The sequence below is a fragment of the Scyliorhinus canicula genome, chromosome 8, assembly GCF_902713615.1.
Source record: "Scyliorhinus canicula chromosome 8, sScyCan1.1, whole genome shotgun sequence".
Taxonomy (NCBI): domain Eukaryota; kingdom Metazoa; phylum Chordata; class Chondrichthyes; order Carcharhiniformes; family Scyliorhinidae; genus Scyliorhinus; species Scyliorhinus canicula.
In genome coordinates this window covers 188,139,526-188,155,483 of record NC_052153.1, presented here as the reverse complement: position 1 = coordinate 188,155,483, position 15,958 = coordinate 188,139,526, and the positions used below count along the sequence as shown (strand labels likewise).

Sequence of the window (15,958 nt, the reverse complement as noted above, 5' to 3'; positions counted from 1 at the left end):
TGAGCCAAAGTAGGGAACATTAGCAAGGTGACCCAATATTTACTGAAAGGTAGGTATTAAACAGTGAAGGAGAGAGTGAGGCACAGCGAGGCCAAGAGGTTTGAGAGGGACTTCCAGAACTTAGGGCCTGGACTACTGAAGGCACGGGCGACAGGAGCGCTAGAGTGGGCATTAGAAGCTAGAATTGGAGGAGCGGGGAGAGCTGTGTGGCCAGCAGAGGGTACAGAGATGGGGGGGAAGGACGAGGCCATGGAGGGATTTGTACACCAGGAGAAACAAAGACAGGAAAACCAGTAGAATTGGCAAAGCAGGTTTATCCGCTGTAGCTGATCCAAGAGAGGGTGCCATTAAATTCCTCTCTCTGGTGCCGTGGTGAAGAGGCGAATATGGGTCCACCAGATTGTTTAAACTAATGGTCTAATTGTGATGTTCTTTGTCTCCAGGCAGATTATGAAGTAGCTCCTGATGAGAAGCGGCGAGATTATGGACTCCAGCTTTTGGACACCCATTTCAACAATGGGGTATGTTCCTTTGTAACTTTCTATCATCTTGAATTCAACTTTAATTAATCTTATTCATTTTTTGATGCACCATTGTGAAGGAAAATCCATTTGTGAAATTTCCTATTCGCGCTTTAGAGATGTAAAAATGCACCCTAAAATTTAATAGATTGTTGTTTTAGCTTCCCTTCCTTGCCAATTTGTCCTTCACCCACTGCTTCTGCCACCCCCTCCCCCCCACAAACACACAGACACACAGACACACACACACACACACACACACACACACACACAACCAACCTTTGCTGGAGGTGTTGAATATTTGACACAAGTGTATGTGTCATCCTTCTGTTATTTAAATGAGTCTCAATTGTTAATAGAGCCTCAATTATAAAATTGCCCAACTCGAGATAAAGCACTTTGTGGTCAATGAAGTACCACCTGAACTACTGCACTCTGTAATATGGGTAAGAAAGTAGCAAAGTTTAACACGTGGTCTCACAGAGCGCAGTGAGAACAGATCATCTATATTATAGTGACGTAAGGTGAAGGATAAATATCGGCAACAACACTTGGGGAGATCTCCTTTGCTCCCTCTTCAGTATAGCGGTGTGGGATCTATAGCGTCCACCCGAGAGGGCAGACGGCTCCTCGATTTAACGTCTCGCCCAAAAGACGGCACCTCTGATAGTGCAGGACTCTCTCAGTGTTGCACTGGAATGTCGGCCGAGATTATAAGTCTCTGGAATGGGAGCTGAAATCCATAATCTTCTGACTCAGAGTTGCCCAAGGTGAGCCACTGTCGAATCGATTAAATCATTCCTTGCAGAGTGGGCGACTGAAGGCACGAATCTTTAAACACCTTTGGGTGTGATTGGAGAGTTGAAGGGAAGGTGTTTTCCCCTGGTTAAGGTTAATCAGGGTGGACGTTGACAATTAACTAAAACTAGTGATGGTGGTTGTATAGAACAGACGTTTGCCATGGTAACCATGAAGGTTGGTCGTATCTCATTAGGTATCGATTGAGTCTTCTCGTGCTTTTACTCAACCTTTTATACTTTCGTGGAATGTGGGCGTCGCTGGCTAGGTCAGCGTCTATTGCCCGTCCTTCATTGCCCTTGAGAAGGTGGTGATGAGATGCCTTCTTGAACCGCTGCAGCCAGTATGGTGTAGATACGCCCACTGTGCTGTTAGGAGGGAGTGCCAGGATTTTGACCCAGCGACAGTGAAGGAGACACAGCGAGAAAGTCAGGTGGCATTTTTCTTTTTATTTGTTCCACGGTCAACATTTATTGTCAATCCCTAACTGCCCTTTAGAAGGTGATGATCAGATGCTCTCTTGAGTGCTCAGTGTGCGTGGTGAAGGATTCCACAGGGAAACCTAAAACCCCCACAGTTCTTTTAGGAAGGAAGTTTCAGGATTTTGACCCAGTGATGATGAAGGAAGGGCAACATAGTTCCAAGTCAGGGTGGTGTGCAAGTTGGAGGGGAACTTTTAGGTGGTGTGCTTACTGTCCCTGTCCTTCTAGAATGACACTGATCCCTTCCTGCGAACATCCCAAGAGATCGGTCACACCCAGGTGATTTGTTTTAAACTTGCTTCTATGTGGTGAAGTCTCAGTTTTGATTGTGCTGATCAGAGGCATTTAATATTGACATAGCCAACCTGAGAACAGGTTATACTAGATCTGGCATTGTGCAACGTGATAGGACTAATTAATGACTTCCTCGCAAAGGCACCCCAAGATAGCAAATCCTTGATGAGCAAGAGGATGAAAATTTATTCACCTGAAGAAGGAGCCGTGCTCCGAAAGCTCGTGTTGGAAACAAACCTGTTGGACTTTAACCTGGTGTTGTAAGACTTCTTACTGTGCTCACCCCAGTCCAACGCCGGCATCTCCACATCATGAAAATTTATTGGGGGAAGGTGGGAATGTGGGTTTTAGGTTGCAATCTGGTGCACCAGGATCTTGGTGTGTGTGTTGGAGCAGGCTCGAGGGGCCGAGTGGCCTACTCGGATTTCCTATGTTCACATGTATGCCTGGTTCCTGCTACATTTCTGGCATTGCTCATACCCAGCCTGCCACTGTACTGCCACTCCAGCGAATCTGGCACAGGTACAGGATTTGTGGGAATGGTGAAATCACACTTGTTAGGAGCCAGCATGGATGGGATGGGCCAAACGGTCTCCTGTATTGTCGCCATTCTCTGACTCTTTCTTTTTTTAAATAAATTTAGTGTAGCCAATTATTTTTTTACAATTAAGGGGCAATTTAGTGTGGCCAATCCACCTAACCTGCACATCTTTAGGTTGTGGGGGTGAAACCCACGCAGACATGGGTAGAATGTGCAAACTCCACACGGACAGTGATCCAGGCCCGGGTCCTCAGTGCCACAGTCCCAGTGCTAACCACTGCACCACATGCCGCCCCACCACTCTCTGACTCAATGATCCTTCACCTCTGTGCTCTGCTCGCTGACTCATGTTGGCCCCTGGCCCGGCAACTTAAAGAATTTTCATCCCCATTTCAAATGCCTCCAACGGCCTCACCCTCCTTATCCCTCTGATCACCTCCAGCACGCAACCCTCTGAAATCTCGCGTTCTGGGCTCTCGCACGCCCCTAATTTTCTCCGCCTTTGGTGATGGAGCCGTCGGTTGCTTTGGGACCTAACCCCTGGAGTTCCCTCCCTGAATCTCGCCCTCCTCCCTCGAGACGCTCCTTCACACCTAACTCTTCAATCAAGCTTCTGATCATCTGCCTCTTGGTGTCTCATTCTGTGGCTCGCTGTCAAATTTGCCCCTGTGGAGTGACTTGGGGTGTTTTTGCTGGGTTCAAAGCGCCATATAAATGCAGGTTATTGTTGTTGAGTGTTCGCCTTTATAACGCTGGTGTTGTGCCTTTGCAGTCGGTGGCGCATTTACCGGAAGTGCCTGTGGAAATGGTGAAACAGTGCAAGGAGAAACTGGAGCAGAGTCCTTGTAAGGAAATCTTTACAGAGTGCGTGAAGTAAGTTGTGACACTGCAGGGCCTTTACCCAAATGGAAAGAGCGATGGGATTGTTTGTAAGACAGGTCAACACATGACCGGGGGTTGGGGGGTGTGACATTTTACAAATATACAGTTTGTGAAGAATTAATGTTATGTTCAGCCTAGCCACTAGAGGGAGCTCAGGGACAGTACTATAAATTACACTGGCTCTTAAACTGAGGGGAGGATATTAGACTGGAGCTGACAAAGATAAGATTCATAGTGCAGTGCAGAGTTAGTTAAGATATAATAGTTGCACAGTGGGTAGCACTGTTGCTTCACAGCTCCAGGGTCCCAGGTTTGATTCCCGGCTTGGGTCACTGTCTGCGTGGAGTCTGCACGTTCCCCCCCGTGTCTGCGTGGATTTCCTCCGGGTGCTCCGGTTTCCTCCCACAAGTCCCAAAAGACGTGGTGTAAGATAATTTAGACATTGTGAATTCTCCCTCTGTGTATCTGAACAGGCGCCAGAATGTGGTGACTAGTGGCTTTTCACAGTAACTTTTTTTTTAATAAACATTTCTTTTTGGTTTCTTTTTTTGGTTTTGCAACAACAACAAAATAAACAATATACATGAGTCTATAAACATAGTGCAAAACGCCTTCTTCCTCCCTTACAGGTCCCACCTTTATTAACCCCCTACTTTAATCTAAACTAACAACCCCCCCCCCCCCCTCTGCTGACGTTTAATTTCCAGCAAAGAAGTCGATGAACGGCTGCCACCTCCGGGCGAACCCTAACATTGACCCTCTCAAGGCGAACTTGATTTTCTCCAGACAGAGAAAGCTAGCCATGTCCGATAGCCAAGTCTCCGACTTCGGGGGCTTTGGGTCCCTCCAAGCTAATAATATCCGTCCCTGGGCTACCAGGGAAGCAAAGGCCAGAACGTCTGCCTCTTTCTCCTCCTGGATTCCAGGGTCCTCCGCCACCCCGAAAATCGCCACCTCTGGACTCGGTGCCACCCTTGTTTTTGACACCGTGGACATGACATTGGCAAACCCCTGCCAGAATCCCCTGAGCTTTGGGCATGTCCAAAACATGGTTCGCTGCCCCCCCCCCCCCCCCCCCCCCCCCCCCCCCCCCCCCCTCCCCCCCACCCCAAAGAACCTGCTCATCCGGGCCACGGTCATGTGAGCCCGGTGAACGACCTTAAATTGTATCAGGCTGAGCCTGGCACATGTTGTGGGCGCGTTGACTCTACCCGACGCATCCGCCCAGAGACCATCCTCTATCTCTCCTAACTCCTCTACCCACTTGCGCTTCAGCTCCTCAGTTTGCTTATCCTCTGACCCCATGAGCTCCTTATAGATGTCAGAGACCCTCCCTTCTCCCACCCAAACTCTGGAAGCTACCCTATCCTGTATCCCCCTTGGTGGTAGGAGCGGGAAGGTTGAGACCCGTCTACGTCGGAAGTCCCGCACCTGCAGGTACCTAAATTCGTTTCCCCTGGCCAATCCAAATTTCTCCTCCAGCTCCCTCAAGCTAGGAAAGCTCCCCTCTATAAACATATCCCCCATCCTCTCAATCTTTGCCCTCCGCCATCTCCGAAAACCCCCGTCCATCCTTCCCGGGGCAAACCGGTGGTTATTGGAGACCAGACCGATGCTCCCTCCACTCCCACATGCTTCTTCCATTGCCCCCAGATTCTCAGGGCTGACACCACCACGGGGCTGGTGGAGTACCGTGCCGGCGGGAACGTCAGAGGCGCCGTTATCAACGCCCCAAGCCACCTCCATACGCTCCCATGCTGACCCTCCCCCCACCACCCATTTCCTAATCATGGTTATATTCACCGCCCAATAATAGTTACTGAAGTTTGGCAGCGCCAGCCCGCCCTCTCCCCGGCTCCACTCAAGCATCCCCTTTTTTACTCGCGGGGTCTTGCCCGCCCATACAAAGCCCATGATAACTTTGTTAACCAGTTTAAAAAAGGTCCGCGGAATAAAGATGGGGAGACACTGGAACGCAAACAGGAATCTCGGAAGGACCATTATCTTCACCGTCTGCACCCTCTCAGCTAGTGACAATGTGAGCGTGTCCCACCTCCGAAAATCGTCCTTCATTTGGTCTACTAATCGGGCCAGATTAAGTTTCTGCAACCGTTCGCATTCCCCTGCCACTTGGATACCTAGATAACTAAAGCTTCCTCCTACTGCTCTAAACGGCAGTTCCCCCAGTCACCTCTCCTATCCCCTTGCATGGATCACAGTAACTTCATTGCAGTTAATGTATGCCTACTTGTGACAATAAAGATTATTAAATATATATATATAATAGTTATAATTAGTAGATAGGGATAGTGTTAGTGGGTGTAGTTTAATTCTTACATGTATGTTTGAACATAGAACATAGAACAGTACAGCACAGAACAGGCCCTTCGGCCCTCGATGTTGTGCCGAGCAATGATCACCCTACTTAAACCCACGTAACCCGTATACCCGTAACCCAACAATCCCCCCATTAACCTTACACTACGGGCAATTTAGCATGGCCAATCCACCTAACCCGCACATCTTTGGACTGTGGGAGGAAACCGGAGCACCCGGAGGAAACCCACGCACACACGGGGAGGACGTGCAGACTCCACACAGACAGTGACCCAGCCGGGAATCGAACCTGGGACCCTGGAGCTGTGAAGCATTGATGCTAACCACCATGCTACCGTGAGGCCCCCTGAATTGCTATTCAGAATAAGTGTCAAACTCAAAATTTAGTGGTGTTAATAAAATTAGTGTAGATCTTCAAAAGAGCTTTGAGTATCTTTGTGATCGCTACATCTTCCATCCTGGAAACCCCTCACAATGATCACAACAGTGGGGAATGAATATTCTTCGGCAGCGATTTGTTCTGATCTGGAAAGTGTTGACTGAGAGCGTGGTTGCAGTGGGGGGTAGCACGGTAGCATTGTGGATAGCACAAATGCTTCACAGCTCCAGGGTCCCAGGTTCGAATCCCGGCTTGGGTCACTGCCTGTGTGGAGTCTGCACGTTCTCCCCGTGTGTGCGTGGGTTTCCTCCGGGTGCTCCGGTTTCCTCCCACAGTCCAAAGACGTGCAGGTTAGGTGGATTGGCCGTGATAAATTGCCCTCGGGGTCCAAATTGCCCTTAATGTTGGGTGGGGTTATTGGGTAGGGTGGAGGTATGGGCTTGGGTAGGGTGCTCTTTCCAAGAGCCGGTGCAGACTCGATGGGCTGAATGGCCTCCTTCTGCACTGTAAATTCTATGTAAGTCTATGTAAGACCAGTCATCCAGAGGCCCAGTCTCATGCATTGGAGACGGGGCTTCAAATCCAACCATGGTGGAATTTAAATCAAATTCATTTTTATTTTTCAATCTAAAATTGAAAGCTGGCCTCTGTAACGGTGCCCACGAAATCATCAGCCATTGTGGGGGGAAACCCCGACCTGGTTCACTAATCCCCTTCAGGGAAGGAAATCTGCCGTCCTTACCCGGTCTGGCCTACACGTGACTCCAGATCCGCAGTAAGGTGGCTGTCTTGAAACTACCCTCTGAAATGGTCGAGCAAGCCTCTCGGTTCACGGACAGTTGGGGGCAGCAAATTCTGGCCTATTCGGCACCGGCCACAACCCCCAGAACGAAAAAAGTTCCAGAAAGTCTCGCTCAATTTAAGAGCTAAAATCAGAGCAATGTCTGGACTCGATTTATTTTCTTCTTATTCCCTGTGTTACCTCCAGCCGTTTCTCACAAATTTGTTTTGATTTGTGGTGGGGGTGTTGGGTTACATCCTCTGGGGCAATCCCTGGGAGGAGGGGGAGGGGGAGGTGGAGGTGGAGTGGCCGATCATGACTCCAGACTGCCCCTGAGATGTGTAAGGTAGCAATGAGCAATAATGCGCTGGTGTGCTGGCTCCTGTCAGCCACCACATAGCGCCCCTTCTGGCTCGATTTCATTCACTGCCCCGGGGAAAGGCAAGTAACATTTTGATGTTCTTCCAAATGTGGAGACGTCAGTAGTGGAAAGAATGTGCCAGCGGGGCTGTGCTCAAGCAAAGCTTTTGTTTTTCTTGAACCTTGTTGCTGCGTGTTTGCTGCAAACACCAGAGGCTCTGGAAGAGTTTCCATTCTATGTAATGCGTATTTACATGTCGGCAGGGGGTTGGAGGGATGGCTGTGTGCAATAACCTTGTACGTTCTGCAATGGATTAGAAGAGGATCGGGAAGGGTATGAATGCGGTGAAGAACTGGAGCGAAGAGTTTGTGTGCACCGAGGGGAGATGGGGTGGTGCACTAGTAATCTGGTCAGTGAACTAGTAATCCACAGCCCCGGGCTAATTCTGGGGACGTGGGTTCAAACCCCACCACGGCACCTCATGCAGCTTCAACTCGATTAATAAAATCCGGCATTGAAAGCTAGTCTTCGTAATGTTGACTGTTAAACTATCACCCATTGTTGCACAAACCCATCTGGTTCACTAATGTCCTTTAGGGAAGGAAATCTGCCGTTCCTTACCTGGTCTGGCCTACATGTGACTCCAGACCCACAGAAATGTGTTTGGCTCTTACCTGCCCCTTGAGATGGGCCAGCAAATCGCTCAGTTCAAGGGCAATTAGGGATGGGCAAAGAATGAAGGCCTTGCCAGCGACGCCCAGATCCCACGGGAGCAGATTTCCTTCCTTATAGTTGTGGGTACTTGATAAAGATAATGGAAATAATTTCTCCGAGAGCTCCCTGGCCAAATTGGAATAAACAATTGGTCTGGAAACTTTCTAGGTGCGATCAGAACCTTCTCAACAACTCCAGTTCAACACCAATATTTTTTTACTTTTCATTGCCCTCTAAAGACCATAAGACGTAGGAGCAGAAGTAGGCCATTCAGCCCATCGAGTCTGCTCCGCTATTCAATGAGATCATTGCTGATCTGATATAATCCTCAACTCCACTTTCCCGCCTTGTACCCAAAACCTTTGATTCTCTCGCTGATGAAAAATCTGTCTACCTCAGCCTTGAACATACTTTTTTTTAATTTTAATTTTTTTGCTTAGAAAATGTTTTATTGAAGAATTTGTAATTTTCACAAATTAACAAATTTAACAGGTTGACACACACAACCACATCACAATAACATGTCCAACTAAACTACCCTCCCGCCCTAGCTCCTAATTACCCGTATATTAGATTTCCTGTCCTTATTTCACAATGCCGTGCCTCCCATTTTCCCCCCCCCCCCCTTAAGTTTTCCTTAAAGAAGTCGATGAACGGCTGCCACCTCCGAGCCAACCCCTGAATTGAACCTCTCAAGGTGAACTTAATCTTTTCCCGCCTGAGAAACCCTACCATGTCACTAACCCCACACTCCTGATTTGGAGTCTCCGAGTCCTTCCATCCCAGCAAAATCTATCTCCGGGTCACCAGGGAGGAGAAGGCCATGACATTGGCCTCCCTCTCCCCCTGGGTCCCCGGATCCTCCGATACCCCAAATATTGCCATTTCTGGACTCTGAGTCACCCTCCCTTCCAGGACCTCTGACATGACGTCCGCAAATCCCTGCCTGAATCCTCTCATCTTCGGACACGGCCGGAACATATGCACAAGATTCGCCGGGCTTCCCCCACAACGTCCGCACCTATCCTCCACTTCCTCGAAAAACCTACTCATCCGGGCTACCGTCATGTGCCCCTATGAACCACCTTAAACCGGATCAGGCTAAGCTTGGCACATGACGAGGATGAATTAACTCTCCAAGGCATTTTCCCATAGTCCAACTCTCCTCCCAGGAGGTTGTCCCCTCCCCAGCCAGAACAAAACGGTGATTACCACAGATCAGTGACCACACCGATGCCCCCTCCAGCCTCATGTGCTGTCTCCATTGTCCTCAGGGTTGCAACCACCACCAGGCTTGTGGAGTACTGAGCCGGCGAGAACGGCAGGGGCAACGTTATCAAAGCCTCCAAACCCGCACCTTTACAGGATGCCGCCACTACTCGCTCCCACACCGAACCCTCCCCCACTACCCACTGCCTAGCCATCGATATGTTGGCCGCCCAGTAATAGTTAATAAAATTTGGAAGGGCCAGGCCCCCCTCCCCCGCACCCCCGTTTCAAAAGTATCTTCTTCACCCTCGGGGTCTTACCAGCCCATACAAAACCTGAGATCACCGCGTTCATCTTCCATCTTCCAGAAAAAAGCCTTGGGGATAAAAATTGGAAGACATTGAAAAGCGAACAGCAACATCGGGAGGATTGTCATCTTCGCAGTCTGCATCCTCCCCGCCAATGACAGCGAGAGCATGTCCCACCTGCGGACGTCTCTTTTCATTTGCCCGACCACCCTGCCCAGATTTAACCTATGGAGCTGACCCCAGCCCCTAGCCACCTGAATTCCCAGGTACCTAAAACTCCTCCTCACCACTTTAAATGATAACTCCCTCAGTCTGCTCTCCTGCCCCCGTGCCTGGATCACGAACACCTCGCTCTTACCCATATTTAAATTGTAACCTGAGAACCGACCAAATTCTTCCAATATCTGCATAATTCCAGCCATCCCCCATAGTGGGTCTGTTATGTACAGGAGCAAATTGTCCGCGTAGAGCGAGACCCTAAGTTCCACCCCCCCATCTCACTATCCCCTGCCAGACATTCGATGACTGTAGGACCATTGCCAAGGGCGTTCTATGGCCAGGGCAAACAGTAGTGGGGAGAGCGGACATCCCTGTCTTGTCCCCTTACACAAACTGAAGTATTCTGACCAGACCCGGTTGGTCCTTACATTCGTCACCAGTGCCTGGTATATCAACCGGACTCAATCTACAAATCCCTACTGAACCCAAATCTTCCTAAGATATCCCACAAGTACTTCCATTCCACCCGGTCAAAGGCTTTTCTGCATCCATGGCTACTACCACCTCAACCTCGCGCCCCTCCGCTGGCATCATTATAACATTTAAAAGTCGTCTAATGTTGGACGTTATGTGCCATCCCTTCACAAATCCCGTCTGGTCCTCCCCTATTACCTCTGGGACACAGGCCTCTATACGTGTGGCGAGGATCTTTGCCAGCAACTTCGCATCTATATTCAAAAGAGATCGGTCTATACGATCCACAGCTCTCTGGATCCTCATCCCGCTTCAAAATAAGGGAAATCGATGCCTGTGATAATGTTGGGGGGAGCACTCCCAGTTCCTTGGACTCATTAAAGGCCTTTACCAGGAGCGGCCCCAGTAACCCAGAAAACTTTTTGTAAAACTCTACCGGTTATCCGTCAGGTCCTGCAGCCGTACCCGATTGCATCAACCCCCCAGTCGTCTATCACCTCCCCAAGCCCGATTGAGCCGCGCAAGCTTTCCATCATCTCCTCGTCTACCCTCGGGAACTCCAGCCCCCCTCCAAGAATCGCTTCATATCCTCCTCACCAGCTGGGGGTTCCGATTTATAAAATCGCCTATGAAATTCCCGAAACATGATTCACCCCCTCCGGGTCCACAACCACCCCTTGTATTCTTTACTTTCCCAATTTCTCTCGCCGCCTCCGGTTTCCCCAGCTGATGCGCCAACATCCTGCTGGCTTTTTTCCCCCCATGTTCGTACACCGCCCCCTTCACCCTCCTCAGCTGTCCCTCCGCCTTACCTGTGGACAGGAGCCCAAATTCCATTTGCAGTCTCTGATGCTCCTTCAGGAGCCCCTCATCCGGAGACTCCGCTTATCTCCTGTCCACCTGTAAAATTTTGCCTACCTGCCTGTCCAACTCCGCCCGTTAAGTCTTCTCCCTGTGGGCCCGAATCGAGATGAATTCCCCCCTGATAACAGCCTTCAATGCCTTCCTTCCAGCCGCTGGGCCTTTCCTTTACTCACTGGCAGGTCTACCCAGTGTGGGGTGTGGTCCGACACCACAATTGCTGAATCTTCAGTATCCACCACCTCCGCCAGCAGCGTTTTGTCCAGCACAAAAAAGTCTATCCTGGAATACACCTTGTGCACATGGGAGTAGAATGTAAACTCCTTAGTCCTTGGCCTCCTGAATCTCCATGGCACCACCCCTCCCACGCGCTCCATAAACTCCCGCAGCTCTTTCGCTATTGTTGACACCTTTCCAGACTTCATGACAAATTACAAATTATTAGAGAGAAAAAAAGAAAACACAAAAATTTAACATGAATATTTACAGGTAAGCAACTTCATAACAACAATTGTGGCCGCCCCCTTTAGCCAGCATACATATTTTACATTCCCCAATATGGCCGAGGCACATGTTTATAGGCATTTATTTATAGTTTGGTTTTGGGCCTTAGCTTGCCATCAAACCCCCATAACGAGTCTCCTGCAACATGGCCGCGTCCGCCTTCGGTTGCCTCAAGTGAATGAACACACGGGCTCTTTTGACCGGGCCATTCAGTCTACGAACGTTCCACGTGACCAACCTGGTCGGGAGCACCCTACCCCCCTCCCCTGTCGATCAGCCATAGCCTCTCCTAGGCCAGCCCTTGGCCCATACCCTGCACCTCACCTGGCCCGCCCTCTGGCAGCTACCATCGTTAACTCTTCCCCTCCACCACCTTACAAGTCCCCTCCCCGTCAGCAGTCTACCCCCCCCACCCCCACGTTGGCCTTCAGCTCACCCCCCATTTTGCTTCCATGGACTAGCCCTGCCAGCTAGCCTGGCAGCCCCCACCCCTGGCGCCTAGTATCGTTTCCCCCCCCCCCCCCACATTGGTTCTCTCTTTCCCGCCCCCACCCAACCCCACCCCAAAGACAAAAATAAACAAACTCTAAGGTCCGAGCACTAAGGCCTATCCCTCCTCCCTTAACAAAGTATTATCTAGTCAACTAACCTCAAACAGAACCGAATCAAAACCAGAAAAAGGAAATATATATACACAGAGCCTCAAAAGCCATTCCAAACATCGCAAATTAAACATTGAAAGTTTAAAGTTTTCTACAAAATATAGCTCATTGTTCAGTTCCCCACAGTCAAAGTTCAAGGTGTTCATTCTCCCGTCAATTTATTGTCTTTCATAAAGTCCACAACGTCCTCCGGCGAGCCAAAGTACAGCTCCCGGTCCCCATAGGTCAACTATAAACGGCCGGATAAAGCAGACCAAACTTTATTCCCTTCGCATACAGGGCCTACTTGACCTTGTTGAAACTCGCCCTCTTCTTTGCGGGTTCTGCTCCCAAGACCTGGTACACCCGGATCTCAGCATCTTCCCACACACACTGCTTCGTCTGCCTGCCCCATCTCATAATACGTTACTTGTCTAGGAACCGATGCAGTCGTACCACCATTGCCCTCGGGGGCTCATGCCCCTGGGGCTTACGCATAAGTGCCCTGTGGGCCCGGTCCACTTCCAACGCTTGTCGAACGCACCTTTCCCCATCAGCTTCTCCAGCACCTTCCCCACATATGCACCGGCATCCGATCCTTCTTTCCCCTCGGCAGACCCACGATCCGGATGTTCTGCCTCCGTGAACAGTTCTCCAGGTCCTCCACCTTCTCCAGCAGCCTCTTCTGCTGGTCCTGCAGCATCCCGATCTCCACTGCCATCGAGGTGGACTGCTCCTCCTGCTCCCCTGCCTGCTCCTCCAGCCTCTGGATCGCCTGTCCCTGGGTCGTCAGTCTCTCCTCCACGCGGTCAACCGCTGCCCTGATCGGGTCCACCGCCCGGGCCAGGTTCTCCGCACACTCCTTACGTGGCTGGGAGAACCTCTCGTTCAAGAAGCTCACCAACTGGTTCGTCCACTGAACTGGCGGGGCCCGACCCTGCACCTCCACCATTGCCACACTTGAAATCTGGTCCTCACTCGCCACCAACTTCTGATTCCTTCTTTTCCGATTTTTCCTGGTGCTCGGCTCCATAATCTAGGGGTCCCCCTCCTTCTGTTCCTGCTTCCACACCCTTACCTCATAAAATTCCAACAACAATCCAGCGTACAAGCCACAAAAAGACCACCATGAGCGGGAGCTGCCAAATGTGCCACCTTTCACTCCATGGCCGCCACCGGATGCCTCAGCCTTGAACGACCCGGCCTCTCCAGCTCTCTACGGTAAAGAATTCCACAGATTCACTGCCCTCTGAGAGGAGAAATTCCTCCTCGTCTCTGTCTGAAATGGGCCACCCCTTACTCTGAGGTTATGCCCTCTGGTCCTCGACTCTCCCACCAGGGGAAACATCCTCTCAGCATCTCCCCTGTCAAACCCCCTGAGAATCCGATATGTCTCAATAAGGTCACCTCTCATTCTTCTAAACCCAGGCCCAATCTACCCCTACTGGCCATGCTAAATTGCCCTTAAGTGTACAAAATTGCCCTTAGTGTTGGGTGGGGTTACTGGGTTATGGGGATAGGTTGGAGGTGTGGGCTTGGGTAGGGTGCTCTTTCCAAGATCTGGTGCAGACCCGATGGGCCGAATGGCCTCCTTCTGCACTGTAAATTCTATGATCTACTCCATACCCAGGATAAACCTTGTGAACCTTCTCTGCGCTGCCTCCAATATCTTTCCTTCGAGAGGAAAAAAACCGTTGACAGTATTCCAAGTCTAATTTACGCCCTGTATAGCTGGTGGGTCTGTATAGTCGGACTTCCCTATTTTTATACTTTATATAAAGTGGGCGAGCAGGGGTGACAGGAAAGGCCTCCTTGGTGTTGTTTACTCAAGTATGTGAACCTCCTACGTCGCCTTTGTAAAAATGCAATACTTTTTCTTTCTTTTCACACACATTTTCACAGATGCTTAACAAAAATAATAGGTGGGGCTTACTTTCCACTGATACACTCAGCCTGAGCGGTGGTTTCATTATTAATCAGTCTTATGGCTGGTGGTCCAGCTAGTTTTGGTGGTTGGCAGCTGGTGGGTTTGTTTATCTGGTCCGTTGTTATTTTTGTTTCTTAAACAAAAGTAGCTGAACGGTGCTGCATGGGTGTACAATTGCAGCGGGGGGGGGATTTACATTGACAAATTCCCTTTCTCCGTGTGGACTTGCAAGTTTATAATGGTGATGGGAAGTTTATGCAGGTAAAGGGTTTTTTATTTATGATTGGACTGATCTGCCAGTGGCCAATCTTCATGGCTTTGCGAACCATTTTTTTTTTTGGCCAGATTACCGTGTCTATTCTCACTTCTTTTGCCGTTGTCCTCGGTCATGGGCCTTGGTATCGATCTCACCTTTTTGGCTGGGGGCGAGGGGAAGGGGGCTAGTCTAATTCATAGGGTGGGCGGAACTGGAAAATCCCACCCCAGAGACTGGAAATTCCCACCCAAGGCCAACGGACCTTTCAGTGGTGCGTAGAATTTTCCGACCCGCCCTCGACGATTACTGTGGTGGACGGGGCTGGGAGATTTGTCCCATAAACTCTGACAATGGGCAAGGGGCCCTTCATTCCATCACGCCCATGTCTGCTCTTGGAAACATGTATTCAATCAGTCCCACTCACGTAGACCAGTGGCGTTACAGTGTTGAGGTACACAGTTCATTGGAGGAATTTGCCGCAAACGATACCGCAGTCCTTGCCAAATAATGACGGCCTGCCTTCGGTGAAAACTGTTTTCAGCCGTTTGCGAGAAGCTGCAGTTCTCTGAAACATCCCTTTAGTTTAGGGAAGGGAGGCTGCTTTTCTCACTGGATCAGAGCTGCTCCTCCAGCCCCACGCCAGGGTGATTGTCTCCCAACAGGCCGAAAGTTGCCGAGTGAGCCAAACGGGATAATCGGTTTAGAAAAATATCAGTGGCTCTTGGGGGAAACTAGGAATGTGCAGGAAATGGTGACAATGCCGGTCATGTCCATGTCCCAAGGATTTAATCTTGCGAAAAGTGTTTGATTTGCACGTTAAAAAAAATCATTCGCAGAATATGGGCATTGCTCGCAAAGGCAGCATTTAGTGTCCATCCCTAATTGCCCTTGAACTGAGTGAGTTAGTTGCTTGGCCATTTCAGAGTCAACCACATTGCTGTGGGTCTGGAGTCACATGTAGGCCAGACCCGGGTAAGGACGGCAGATTTCCTTCCCTAAAGGGCATTGGTGAAACAGATTGTTGCAACAATCCTGCAGTTTCATGGTCACCATTAATGGGATTAATTTTTTAAATTCCAGATTTAATTAATTCATTTAATTTTACCTTCGAAGCTGCTGCGGCCATGTGGTTGGATCATTAGTCCAGGTTTACTGGTCCAATAATGTAACCACTATTCCACCATACCGTATACCTTTATAGTTGTAGCCACATGTTTAGCCCTCCCTCTGGTGATTATAACTATACCGATAACTGTACCTATTGTAACTGCTGGAACTTTTTTGTTTCTCACGTTTTAATTTCACCCAATTTTAATTGCAGAGCCGTCCATGATTACCTAAGTGGTGAACCGTTCACAGAATACCAAGAAAGCATGTACTTCTCCCGATTCCTACAATGGAAATGGTTAGAAAGGTAATGTCCTGGAAGCAATATCATTATATTTTGTTAAGCTGCTAAAGCCCTCAGG

General features: G+C 49.6%; 1 protein-coding gene across 1 annotated transcript in view; it reads left to right on the top strand.

The window, feature by feature from the left end:
• The window catches only part of LOC119969941 (G protein-coupled receptor kinase 6-like), a 158,939-nt gene that overhangs the window by 109,620 nt on the left and 33,361 nt on the right, over window positions 1-15,958 (top strand). The window contains exons 4-6 of the mRNA XM_038803909.1: window positions 444-521; window positions 3,409-3,509; window positions 15,811-15,903. Of these exons, the coding sequence (XP_038659837.1) occupies window positions 444-521; window positions 3,409-3,509; window positions 15,811-15,903 (272 nt within the window). The remainder of the gene's footprint in view (window positions 1-443; window positions 522-3,408; window positions 3,510-15,810; window positions 15,904-15,958) is intronic.